This window comes from Hypomesus transpacificus, chromosome 4, assembly GCF_021917145.1.
Source record: "Hypomesus transpacificus isolate Combined female chromosome 4, fHypTra1, whole genome shotgun sequence".
In the NCBI taxonomy this organism is placed as follows: Eukaryota; Metazoa; Chordata; class Actinopteri; order Osmeriformes; family Osmeridae; genus Hypomesus; species Hypomesus transpacificus.
Genome location: NC_061063.1, coordinates 8,368,993 through 8,383,002, shown reverse-complemented (window position 1 = coordinate 8,383,002; position 14,010 = coordinate 8,368,993). Strand labels below are relative to the sequence as shown.

The 14,010-nt window shown below is 49.3% G+C and overlaps 1 protein-coding gene across 1 annotated transcript; it reads right to left on the bottom strand.

Annotated features, from left to right (window-relative positions):
* Nucleotides 1–577: 577 nt before the first annotated feature.
* On the bottom strand, nt 578–13,583 carry pum1 (pumilio RNA-binding family member 1). Its single transcript, XM_047019041.1, is given in 24 exon segments — nt 578–2,128; nt 2,374–2,566; nt 2,833–2,954; nt 3,139–3,264; nt 3,752–3,889; nt 4,035–4,169; nt 4,287–4,416; nt 6,588–6,855; nt 7,164–7,212; nt 7,214–7,407; nt 7,559–7,852; nt 7,993–8,127; nt 8,214–8,352; nt 8,499–8,641; nt 8,813–8,911; nt 9,057–9,150; nt 9,318–9,582; nt 9,701–9,873; nt 10,055–10,248; nt 10,351–10,456; nt 10,779–10,847; nt 11,161–11,283; nt 11,375–11,547; nt 13,477–13,583. Coding segments are annotated over 23 exon segments (3,483 nt in total). The 5' UTR covers nt 11,537–11,547; nt 13,477–13,583; the 3' UTR covers nt 578–1,996.
* Between the last annotated feature and the right edge of the window lie 427 nt (nt 13,584–14,010).

Here is a 14,010-nt window from a genome sequence, read left to right as displayed (position 1 = left end):
GGTCCTGTAGTAGCACCCGTCAGCTCTTAGAAAACCTTCTCTCGGTCAGACGCGCGCGCCTTAACAGAGGTCCCAAAGGGCTAGGTAGGGCACGTTCCACACGCTGAGGGCCTGCGCGGCGTTCAGGCTGTGCCAGTAATAGGCAGTGGGAGTGGTATTACAGCGCTCAGGTGAACAACTAACACGAATCATTCACTCTGTCACACAGGCTTCCAACAGGGAATGTAAAACATGATGGTTTTCAAAGTGTGAACTGGCACAATTCCCTGACGAACTGATTCGGTAAGTGGGAGTCCCTACACATCTAAATACTCCCGCCATTTTGTACCTCACCTGGTTCAAAATCACTGCCGGTGAATGGGAGAGAAAGATAACGTTTGATTGATTTAGCTTCACCATCCCTGGTTTGCGGTTGTCTACAACTTATACTTAGTACAAGAATCAGAAATATACTCAATAACGACATTTATAAAAGGTATATCTTAGTACAAGTCGCCTATATCCGACTGCCTTTTACTGCCTCAACAGTGGGACACAAACCCACAAATCAGGTTACAAAAACAAACACCAGACAAAGTTGAAATTTTGAAAGTTTTTTTTGTTCAGTTTTGTTTCAAAATAAAGATCACACAATTGTTTAGAGACAATCTACAACAGGAGTTACAAAAAATAGTTGCCCAGGCAATAAGCATACACAGGTTCTGTTAACTATACACATATGGTTACAGGTGTGCTCGTAGTAAATATACACAAGGCTGCTCCAAATGTACACCGCATCAAGTGGCGGGCTGCCTCTCTCACCCAAAGGACATGGACAGTATAATACAGCACTTACAGCACTAGAAAAATGCCAAAAACACAAGAGTCTCCTCTGTACAATACATGGGTAACCCCCCCCCCCCCCCCTCTCTCTCTCTCTCTCTCTCTCTCTCTCTCTCTCTCTCTCTCTGCACCCCAAAGCACAAAGGGGGCAGAGTGGAGGTGGGGGGGGTGGGATAGTGGGGCTAAGTCATAATCTCTCCCCTTCCACCCCCTACATACCCCCCACCCCAGGAAGGGGGCAAAAGCATTCCTATAACAAAAAATATCTAAAAAAAAAAAAAAAAAAAAAGAAGGAAACTTGAACATAAAGCAGACACCACGAGTTTAACAGTAATGTGCTGTGTTGGGGATCTGTCAAGGAAAGGGGGGAGGGGTGAGTTCTCTTAATTTAAGCAGTGACAAGGATAAAACCAAGCATGGCGGATCTTTGTACAAGTAGGCTACTATGCTGTATAGAAAGGGCTTTTCAAAACAAAAAAATTTGATATTACAATTTACAATATACAACAACTCATATGTCACAACCAAGGAGGTGAGAATATACATTGAAATGCACATGTTTCTAAGATATTTTTTTTGTGAGGATTTTCCTTTTCTTCTCATACCAAAAAGGGTGGTAAAGCACTTTTACATTACAAGGGTTTACAAATGTACAATTATACAGTCAGAAGTATGTGGTCACTACTAGGATACATTATAGATACAGATTCAACATCAAAAACCAGAAAAACTACAAAGTTTTATATATATATTTATATATATATATGCAAAGGTCTACACCAAGTATACACGTTATATTTATAGAAGCAAGACCAGAAACGAATCTCCCATGCTAAATGATCTTTCTGCTGGTTAGCCAACGGCGTGTCTATGATTGTGACGTCAGACAAATTAAATACTCGATCCATCTCATAGTGGTTGCTACTTGGTGAAGGATCAGGACTTTGTGAAGCAATAGCAAAAAAAAAAAAAAAAAAAAAAGTGAAATTATTTGTTTTAGTCTATGGGGGGGGGGGAGGTTACATGATGCCAGCTAAATGCTAGGTAACTACTAACTAGGTAGGGGGCCAGTACATAATGATTCAGAATGGAGGGAGGGAGGGGTTTGTAGGACATGGGGTTGTTGACATGATGCTGTTTGGAGGTGTAGGGCCTGGGGTGGACGGCTGGAGTTTTACATGATGCCGTTGGGGGGTCCGCAGAGGGGCCCCAGGTCCACCCCGTTCTTCATGTAATACTTCTCCAGCTTGGCCAGGATGTGTTTCCCGTACGTGTACTTCCTCAGAGTGGAGATGTGAGGCCGGATCTGACGAGGAGGAGAGCAGGACGCAGAAAACATCAACAGTTATTCTTCACATTGGCTCCAGAGCAACAGCATGAACGCTGCTTTGTGGACCATACAGAAATCCCAGCTACAAATTCAACCTTGAGTGACTCATCCCATCTAGTCAGAACTCGAGACAGGCTACATACAGGGCACCCTGACTGTTTCAGCCCCACACACACACACACACACGCACACGCACACGCACACACACACACACACACTACCTTGTGCATGACGATCTTGCGCTGGCTGGGCTCGGCCACGTCAATCATCTTCTGCACCACGTAGTTGGCGTACTGGTCCTTCATCATGGTGTATAAGGCACTGTGAGGACCCTCCGTCAGGCTACACACCTCGTCGATCAGCACGGCCCGCTCCGCCCGCGACGCGTGGGTCACACACTTCTCCACCACGTTGCTGCAACACGGTGGTGAGAGAGGGTGAGCGTGAGGACAGGGCGGGAACAGGAGTCAGATGGCTAAGCGGTGAGGGAATCGGACTAGTAATCTGGAGGTTGTCAGATCGATTCCCGGCCGTGGCAAATTACATTGTGTCCTTGGGCAAGGCACTTCACCCTACTTGCCTCGGGGGGAATGTCCCTGTAGTTACTGTAAGTCGCTCTGGATAAGAGCGTCTGCTAAATGACAAAATGTAACAGTGTGTGAGGTGTGTGTGTGTTTTACCTTGCAAACTTGTGTTGGCTGAGTCCCAACACGTTTCCTCTGATCTCAGCCACTATCTTGCTCTTATCCTCGGCTCTTCCATGCTCCAACACGTGCTGGATCACGTAGTTACCGTACTGGTCCTGCGCGCACACACACACACAAACACAAACAGAGTTACACACTGTACACTCAGGACTCACTCAACAAGGCAGTATGTACATTTGTCACTTTCAATAATTTATTACATATCGCTGAACACTTTGTGGAAAGGACTATCTTTTAAGTATATGGGGGTGCAGAAAAGTGTGTTTGTGTGTGTATTACCTGCACCAGCTGCTCTGTGTGTTGGTGTAGTTCTTCTAGTATAGGCAGGGTCTGTTCCGGAAGGCAGTGTTCTAGAATACGCTGGATGACTCTGCAGCCGTAGGGGTGGGTTGAGAGGGCAAACACCTGGGAACGAAACACACAGGTTCAACTCTAATCTTCCTCCCTACACATACCCTTGTCTGAGTCACACCTCATCGCCCCACAGCAAACACATCTACAATTCTCTCTTTCCTCCCACGCAAACAATGTTTGAGAGAGCCAGAGTGACAGGGTGGTGGTTTAATCGTGGATATTGCATGATCTCAGCTCCCATAAACACTTAATCCATTCACTATTTACAAGACTCACTGAGATTCTCTCCCACAAACACACGCATTATGTTAATTCTGACATTTAGCCAGTGGATAGAACATGGCTGCCACCAGGCTAAAAGTCTGGGTTGCTATAGCAACTCAAATGTCCCTCCAAGGTGTCGCGTGTGTGTGTGTGTGTGTGTGGAGGAGAAAACCGAAACCACGGGCCCCCGCGTGGCAATGACGTCTGTAGCGTCTCGCTCAAGGCATCATTAGAGCCGCGCGTGTGTGTGTGTGGAGGAAGTGCATGTCCTGACCTGTCCCTTGAAGGCGTCGATGATGAAATGCAGGGCGTGAGGCTGAACGCACTCGATGCACTTCTGCACCACGTGATTCCCGTTCTGATCCTTCACACACTTCAGCACGTGACCGTCCAACTCTCGCACCATCTCGCTCTACGGAGAGATGGGAAAAATCTATGAAAAAACACCCTGTCGGGTCTTCCTCTGAAGAGCTCTCTCTCCCCCACTCCCCCCTCTCTCTCTCCCCCTCCCCCCCTCTCTCTCCCACTGTCCCTTCTCTCAGGCACGCTGTACATACTATGACTTGCTGGTCAGAGGGGATGAACTCCAGGGCCTTCTGGATGACCCTGCAGCCGTACATCTGCAGGGCCAGAGACAGGACGTGACCCCTGATCCTCTCAGCCAGGGCCAGCTTCTGGTCCAGACTGCCAAACTGGAGACACACACAGAACATGGACGTGTTCAGTCAATACCCATGAACACCCACCCACTGATCTGACGTCCCTACTCTCACACTTGACAGCTCTTTTAAAAACACACACACACACACCTCAAAGAACTTCTGGATGACGTAGTTTCCGAACACGTCCACCATGAGCTGGTAGGCAGCCTGGAGGATCTCGCTGAAGACCAGCTGGCGCTCTGCTGAACTGGCCCGCTCCAGCTTCAGCTGAATGAACCTGGCGGAGGAGAGAGGGGTGAGCGCACAGACACACACTACCAGACCAGAGCGGCAGAGAGGGAGGAGGGGGTGGGAAGAGAGAGGGGGGGGGGGAGCGCAAGAGTGTGTGTGTGTGGTGTGTGGGGGGGGGGGAGAGGTGGTGGTGGATGGGGGTAGAGAGGTTAAACAGTAGAGAGGTGGAGGCGGCAGGGGTAGAGAAGGGTGGTGGTGGCGGGGGTAGAGAGGAGTAGTGGTGGCGGGGGTAGAGGGGGATGCATCCAACAGAACTGGTCCTGGAGTCTCTCTTCTCCACTGGATAAACTTGGCAGGGAGGCATGCCGCTAAGACTGAGAGGGCGAGCGAGTGAGAAAATGTGCAGAGAAGTGAGGAGAGAAGAGGACTGAGGAGGTGGAGACAGCCATGAAGTGGGGGATGAGTGAGAAGGAGAGGAAGCCCAGACGCAGGGTGGGAAGAGAAGTTGAAGAGAGCGAGGGGATAACATGTGGACGGTTTATTTATAGAACATCCCTGGCTCTCCAAGGCATGTTTCAACACTGCCAGACCCAGAAACCGTGGCCCAGTCCCAAACCCAACCCTGGCCTCTTTCAGCCCACTGTGTTGATCTAAGGGTTAGGCCCAGCTGGTGCCCGACCGGAACACTCTGGAAGTGACGCATGTGTTAACAGCATCAGTGAGTGTGTGCGTGTGTGTCTGTATGTATACTAATCTATTAGTGCTTGGTATCAAGTTTGCATTTCATCACCATTAAATCACAGAAATTGAATGGTTTTGTCGTGTGTATGCATGTTGTTTGTACTGGCCTCTCTCCACTGGCTACCTGTTAATAGGATTGATTTTAAGGTTCTTTTATTTGTTTTTAATGCCCTACATGGATCGGCACCCGCCTATATTTCAGACCTCATTAGCCAGCACTCTTCCTCAAACACCCTTAGGGCGTCCAACAAACTGCTTCTGTGCGTTCCACGGTCACGTTTGAAGTTCTAAAACTCCTGTTAAATTTGCCTGAAAACGCCTAAACAGCATACCCAAAGTTAATTGAAAGCTGTTCTTGATTCATTTGGAGTACATGCATGACTGTGGTCTCTTTTGAAAGATGACACTCTGAAGTTATTTCTCCTGTTGCCAGGACCCCTGTCAGTCCTACTGGTGTTGAGAAATAGAAGCTTGAACACAAGGAATGTGAAAGTTTCTATTTTCGCCTATATTTTGTTTTGAAAACAAAGGCCTGAAGAGGTTTATAGGTGCTAGGTATTAGCTGGAAGACAGAATTGGGCATACAGCTTGAAGCGATACCCAATTCAAATCAAAAGTCAAACATAATACCACAAGATATTCATATTTGACACTTATTTATAAGAGTACATCCAGGCGTTTTCTAAAAGGGCCTTTTGGAGACTCCAAACGTCACCAGGGCATGGAAGCTCCTATTGGGTCAAACAAAGTGTCAATCGAAAATGGCAGAGTGTAGCGACCATTTTGACAATCTCCAATCATGAATACTCGAAGCACATCTCCTCCTATGAGCGATAGTGAGTGAGAGACTGAAAAAATTGAATTGGCGAAGGCAGAATGAAGCAACAATATCGTGGCTATGTATGGATATAATTAATTGTTTTGGACTAACTACTTGACATGGTTATATAGTTTGGACCTTTGGGAATGTAACCAGTCGATTTTTGTTGGGATGTGTTGCATACCTGGACCAGGGTGAACCTTATAGGGTGAGTAGAATAGCTTGCTTTTGCTTTGTTTACATATTTGTGACTGGACAAAGACGTTGGTAATACTTGCTATTGCGACTTGATCTTGAAATGGTTTCCATAAGTACAAGCACAAGAATCGTAGCTTTCTAATGATGTTGGACATGTGTAGCAGTCTTTTTTTTTCCACTAAATAAAATGTAGTGTGCAGTAACTGAGGGAGGAGGGCGTTTTGAAATCAGGTTAACTTAGATCATGCCTTTTCTGTTGCTGCTCCTAAGTTGTGGAACAGCCAACCTTTCTATACTAGGTCCTCTACTAGGAGCACCTTAAGACCCATCTTTTTTCTTTAGCATTCGAGTCTGCAATTGGGTAGGAATTTTTGTTTGTTTGTCATGTCCTATAAATATGTCTAGTTGGTTATTAATTTTGACTGTGCTGCACTTTAGTGTCGTGTGTGAACCCTTACCTGCTGCCATGCTGGTCCTGGCTGAACTCCATGATGTGCCCTGCGATCTCCCTCAGCTGCAGGTTGGGGTAGCGGTTGTTCCTGAAGTCCTCCAGCAGCCGACTCCGACCCGACGGCATCACGTCCGACATCCCATAGCGTAGCCGTGACGACGGGAAGAGCTGGCTGCTGGGAGAGAAGAGGGAGGAGCCGGAGCTGGCGCTGCGGTACTTAGCCTCCGCCCCCGGCGCTGCAGAGATGAAACGGCCGCTGCCATTGGTCAGGCCTCCTGGGAGGGGCGGGACAGAGGAGGCTGTTAATTGGATAACGAGCGACGATATAGGAGATAGAACAGCAGGGATGGTGGAGGCTGTTAAGAGAACTCTTGTTCATCATACTGAGTGGAAAATAGAATAATAAGAATATTATTTAGGTTCCGGAATTAGTTAAAGATGTTTGAAATACAGGTGTTTCATATATTACAGAGCGAAGAGAACAAAGGCACTGAATGTCCAGTGTTACAACGTTATGTCAAAGAATGCCAAACACTTCCAGAAGCAGCTAGGAGAGCAGATGGTGGTATAAACACGCACTCACCAAGATTGAGGTTGGATGAAGAGCTGTGATTGGATAGTGAGGGCGGGGGGGGTGAGGGAGTGGGAGGGCCCCTGGTTGGGCAGAGGCATTCCCACCGGCCCAGGGGAGGAGCTAAAGCCCAAGGCTCCGTTATAGAATCCTCCGTGGCCAATGGGAGTGAGACTTGAGGGCGTGCGCTTGTACAGGTCGCTGCTGCCGGTCAGGGAGTCACGTCTGGAGCCACTGCCACCGCTGGAGTTGGCCACTAGATGGAGACAGAGAACATCATCATTTAGAATCATGGAAGCACTCAAGATAATGAACTGCCCTGTCCTTCTCTTACAAATACAATTAGACTCACCCACCGAAAAGCCAGTAAGTAACTACGCAACGCTTTCACACAAACTTACACACACCTGCGGTGCCAAATCCCCCCAGCGTAGCTCCCAGTGACGGCCCCAAAGAGGAGGAGCCTGCCTGGCCAAACCCTAAGGAGGCTGAGCCAGGGCCAGGCTGGGCGGAGCCCTGAGAGAAGAGGGAGGAGCTCTGGGAGGAGGAGCTGAGAGAGGAAGAACCATAAAAGGAGCTTCCTCCGAGAGCCCCGCCCCCTTGTTGCTGAGGCTGCTGGGACGTCATGCCACGGAAGGGACCGTTGGCCCCGCCCCCAAGACCGCCGTTTGGCCCATTGGCTGAGGCTGCCGCAGCTGCGACTAGAGGGACAGGGACGACAGCGAATGGGGAAAAGGGAAAAAGTTTAAAATAACACAGGCTCTAACGAAGTGATGTGGCTCGTGTGAGTAAAGGTGTTTGTAAGCATGTGAACCAGGGTGTGATGGGGCGTATACATTACCTGCCTGTGCTGCAGAGGGTGATATGATGACAGAGGCGGGGGTCATCAGGCGGACAGGGCCGCTGCGAGCCCCAGTGTTGACCACCAGCGCCCCCGTCTGGTCATAGTAGGCCGCCGGCGCAAGAACTGGGTACCCTGCACACAGCAGGAGACGGCGGAAGGTTTAAGCACAATGTGTGTGTGTGTACGCACACATTTGCATATTTGATCCTGAAACTTACCGGGAACCCCAGCAGCCAGCCCCTGTCCGAAGGCGAGGGCAGAATTGACCGCTGCCGCGGCCACCAGCTGATCATTCTGCTGCCCCTGCTGCCCCTGACTTGGGGTCAAAGGTCTTTGGTTGCCTCCCCCACGCATCACCTAGGACACAAACCGACATTAGTAAACCAAAATGGGAGCACAACTGAAAACCAGCAGACAGCAACAAAGCAGAGATGACGTGACAAAAAGACTGTCTGCAGGGGGCGGGACGACAGAAGGGGGCGGGACTAGCACAGAACACTGACCTGCTGTTGGTTCTGCTGGGCCTGCCCTGCTGCCTGCTGATTGGCTGAGTTGTTGGCTGCAGCAGCCTGCTGTTGGAACAGGTTAGCAGGGTACACACCCCAGGGGGTCACGCCATAGTACTGGGGGGGCATCACCGCCGGGCCTGCAGAGAATACTAGTCAGTGTGTGTGTGTGTGTGTGAGTGTGTGTATGTGTGTATGTGTGTGTGTGTGTCCATGGGGAAGTCACATCACAGTCAGAAGAGGTAGGGAGCTTCACAAGTTGTCTCGGTGGCTCCATATTGTTTCGTGTGCGTTGAGGGCGTGTGTCTCACCTAGCGTAGCCGCGGCGGCGAGGCCTGCAGCATACGGGTCAGTCCCTGGCGGCGCGGCGCTGATGATGTAAGGGTTGGGGACAAACGCTGGGGCCAGACCTGACCAATCATGGAAGGGTGCAAAAGGACAAAGCCAATTCAGTTAATACTGTGTGATACTTCTCAAAAGTTCCAACTCAAACACTCACACACACACACACACTCTCACTCACACACACACACTCACACACACTCACACACTCACCAATGTGAGACTGCTGGGCTGCGGCCAGAGCATACTGCTGCTGCTGGGCTGCTGTCAGCTGCTGCACTGCCAGGGCGTTGGGTCTCTGGAACAGCTGTGCACACACACACACCCCGTTTATATATTACACAGATATGTTAGAAATGTGCAAAGGAACACGCCAATGGACCCCACACACACACACACACACACATGTTTGCTTTGATACTTATCGTATTAAGTAGAATTCTCCAAAGTAATCACCAGTTGGCCAGGACACACCTGCTGCTGGTTGGCGTAGTCAAACAGGCCGACAGTGGGGGCGGAGTCCATGGGCATCTGGGAGTTGTAGTCAAACTGCAGAGGCTCCATCACTGACTGCATTTGGTCCATGGACACGCCCCCCTGCTCCACACCAGAGAAGTCGTCGGGGGGCTTCTGACCCCCGCCTCCCCCCATTTGAACCATTCCGTCCCCACCTAAAGCCCCCGGACCCCCCAGCAAATCCCCCTCCGGCCCAGGGGCTGGCATGTTGCCTTGGTTACGGCTGCAGAGGTAGGAGGGAGGGAGGAGGAGAAGAGAAAGAGGAGGAAGCTAAATTTAGAGAGAGAAAAAATGTTTTTCCTGTCAGCGGGAGTGCATGTGTGAGTTTTGAGTTCGCCTACCCAAAGTCTTTGACATCCACATCCAGACCGTTCTGAGCGGGCAGCCCGTTGGGGTTGATGACATCGTTGATGACGTCACCATCCCCCTCCCCGAGCTCCTTGAGTTTCTCTCCTTCAAACACAGCTTTGGGTTTCTCCCTCTTCTCCTCCTCCACCTCTCCGTCCCTCTGACCCTGAGCGGGATAGACAGAGTGTGAGGCCTGAGGCAGCCAAAGAGGGACTGACAAATGTCATGATAAAGGGTCAAACCTATTCATGAAGTATTTGTTTGTCTAAATCATAAGAAGTCTCCTTATCTCGGTAAACGAACCCCTTTTAGGGGCAGAGTAAGAGGGAGAGGAATGATGAACTCACATAAGGTCCTTTGCGAAGGCAGGAGTCCAGTTTTTCGGCGGGTGAGGAGGAGAGGACATATTCAACCATGCTGACCCCCAAACCTCCGCTCTCTGACCTGGGCGACATCACAGAGCCAACCCCTACCTCCCCACCACCATGGAAGCCTTGCCCTGGCCGACGAGAGACCATGATTGGCTGAGACACCGAATTATCTGGTCAAGTAGAAGGAAGTTTATGTGAATACTCAGTCTCCAAGTTGTTCAGCTAAGTCGTCACATGATATCTTGGGTTGATCTGCTACAGCCCAAACCCACCTGAGGCTCCCCATGCGCTGTCCCTCCACTGGTCGAGGAATATGCCTTTTGGTCCATCCTTCCCAGGGTCATCAGTCTCCCAGAACTTTTTACCTGTCAGGAGCTGCTATAGAGAGACATGGGGGGGAAGAGAGAGAGAGAGAGAGAGAGAGAGAGAGAGAGAGAGAGAGAGAGAGAGAGAGAGAGACAGACAGACAGAGAGAGAGAGAGAGAGGGAGAGACACAGAGAGAGAGAGAGAGAGAGAGAGAGAGAGAGAGAGAGAGGGAGCGAGAGATGGAAGGGGAAAGAAATAAAAAAAGGAAAAGAGAGAGGGAGGGAGACCGCAAGGTGTCAGATTATGTTTCCATCTTGTAGGGGGGAAAAAAACTTGCAAGCTTTCAAAAAAAACTAAAAACTAAACAAAAGGCGAATCTGTGGTGTTCCTCACCTCTCCCATGGCACGCCCCTCTAACGCGAGAGCCTGGAAGTCATGGTTCAGCTCGTCCATGGAGCGCACCTGCAAGGGACACACACCAGTCAGCAACACACACACACATCTCAGATTGCACTTAGAAAACCGTGTAGCACAAAAACACCCATCCAAGGCACCAGAGAGAAAACACCAAGCGTGTCGTATCTACATGCCATCATTACATGTCGTCATTTAGCTGACGTTCTTATCCAGAGCGACTTACAGTAAGTACAGAGACATTCCCCGAGGCAAGTACGGCGAAGTGCCTCGACACGTCATAACACACAGCCGGGTATCGAACCGGCAACCTTCCGATTGGTAGCCCCATTCCCTAACCGCTCAGCCATCTGTCACCCACCTGGCTGTCGTGGATGTTGTCACCGGTGGGCCAGCGGTGCTTCCCTGGCTGCTCTCCGTGCTGCCTCTGGAAGAAGTAATCCACCATGGCGTCGTCCTGGGAACGCCCCGCACCCGCCACACCCTGAGACGCAAACACACACAAGGCTTCAGTGCTTTACTCTGCATCAATCAATACCTAAAAGAGTGAAGGTCTCCATAGGCTGGTGTGTCACCTGCTGGCTAGGGGGCGGGGCCTGGGGGGGCTGCCCGACCTGGGGGGCGTGTCCTCCGCTGCTCAGCACCACGGGCATGCTGGGAGATGTAGTTCTGAGGTGGGGGCTGAACGAGTCCTGCCAGAGCACTGCTTTCCTCTTCAACACACACACACTGCTCATTCCACCACAGCCTAGGAGCGAATAAACACACTTTACACACAAACACACAAAAAGTGATCAATTCTCTAGCCTACGGTATCATACTTCTCTGTCTTGATCTTAATGAGGGAACACAAAGGCACATCCATGTGTGGAGTACATACATGTCTGCATTGTGTGTTACAAAAGCATAGTGGCTTAACATTTAAACATACAGGATACTATAATGTCACCACCTAATTTTATGTAATTACTATCCTATTTTAGATGCGGCAATCACATGGTCTTGCGATGACTATATGCATATGGGGAATGAAAATATCTGACAAACCTAAATAGACAGTGAATAATCACTTTAATTTAAAACTCTGCACTGGAGAAACGTGAATCATCCCACACAACTCAATTGCTTGGAACAGATTTCGGCTAATGTGCTGTACTATATTCCCTTAAAGCTTGAGCCAAGCGATTCGATTAAGATTTCATTTTCACTCAGAAACCTTAGGAACCCATTGAGAGGGGATCTCCAGAGTCAAATACTTGGTATCCACCTAACTTCTGCCCTTAAATTAAAAACAACTGGAACTTTCATTCTCAAAATGCAACATGACATTCTACATATCAAAGACCATAAACACAGCAAGAGTGCATAGACCAGAACAGGAGTGATGCAGCATGAATTATTACCTTTCGTTGTACATAAAGAAACATTAGGTGTGTGTGGGGGGGGGGGGGGGGGGGGGGGGGGGGGGGGGGGGGGGGGGGGGGGGGGGGGGGGTGACAGACGACGACTAAAAGTTACATTAAGGCTGGGCTGTGCACTTGTGGGGCTTTGGTGGAATGGACATGGGACGAGATAACATGCACATTTAGTACATAAATAAAAGACATCAATGTAGTAAAAATCACCCGCTGTTTACGATTCATGCGGAAACCTCAAAACGCTGGAAAACACCAGGAAAGCGCACGCCCCCTTCAAAGGGGCAACAGTCACTGTTGCTAGCTGTTCAGCTAACTTAGATAGATAGCTAACCACCATGGAGATGCACCAATAAAAATCAAGACAGGAAAAAGCGACACAGACAGGCGTACCACCAAGAAATAGCTATTGTGGTATACTTGCTACACACCACATCCTACAACAAGGGCAATTCTTGTCTTTCCTTGAATTACAGATGGCTAGGTACCATTAACGTGAAACACCCGGAAATCCAAAACATCAGCGGCAGTTCCCTCACCAAAGCGCACCCCGGCGGTTACATGTTCACCACCCGGAAATAGGCTTTTTTGTCAATTTCTAGGTTAATCATTGTTCGATACCGGGGATCAATCTACCAGAAACTTGCTTTTAGGGTGTGACAATACAAACGGAGGAACAGTTGTCAGCTAGCAGGCTACATTGACAGGCGGCGCACATCAAAACATCCCACTAAACAAAGGAGGACCGAACCAATTAACACGTGAAAATCCGTATGAACCTGTATAAAGTTGTATATGGAAGACAGACATTTATTCAAAGTAGTGTTGACAATCAGATGTATTGAATCTTGCCATATAATTGATACGGTTTCATTACCCATGTCTAACATTACTGCTAACAATAACGGCCTCCCTGAAACAAGGTCTGCCTACTCAGACCCAGAGCAGACACTGCCCAGACATTACACTGCAGGGAAGATCCGACAACGACAACCCATTGTGGAGCATTGGAGACTCGAACCATATCTGCCGTGCTTGCGGCTCTACAGGTCCCCATGACGCGGATGCTAACAAAGGCCCAGGTTGTCTGGGACGGAAGACCGACACAACGGAGGAAGAGGCAGCTGAGAGGGAAGGCGGCTTCACCGACTTAAAATACTCCATAGATACTTCATTCTAACCTTGACCACAACAATATACTAAGCGATGTGTACGTGAATAGGTGCAAAGAACAACCGTACCCGGGGGTTAGTGATACTTACAGGCGGAGAGGGTGGATGGTCGTGGATTTCAGCCCCAGTTTCTCTCCGACTTCCAGGCTTTCACTCCGACAACATGGCGGCTCAATGGGAGCAGGCGAAAGCGCTGCATGATGGGAACAAATGAGTAGAGCGTGCGGTTCATTGCGCCAACCGAGAGGGGAGGGTCGCTTTGGTCCCTTTGTTGTGTGTATACGGGTCGAAATAAACATAACAAATTATAAAGATCGGTTATAGATATGACAGATTTGGCAATGGGCAAAGCACATCCAGAGATATGGCACGATTCCAGTGAAGGCCGTCATTATATTTAATAGCCAGGCCTGACGGTTTCCCTATGATAAATGTTGTGCAGTAGGTGCAGAATGTTCGGGGTATGGTAAAGAGTGAAGTCCAGCAGCCATGGTAACGTGCTGCACCACACAGTCACTGGATGTGTGGATGGATGCTCCGTTAGGCTGCTGGAATGTAAATGACCGGTGTGAAAGTAGAATTGCCAGTCAACTATTACCAGAGCAATTAAACTAGACTTTGGTT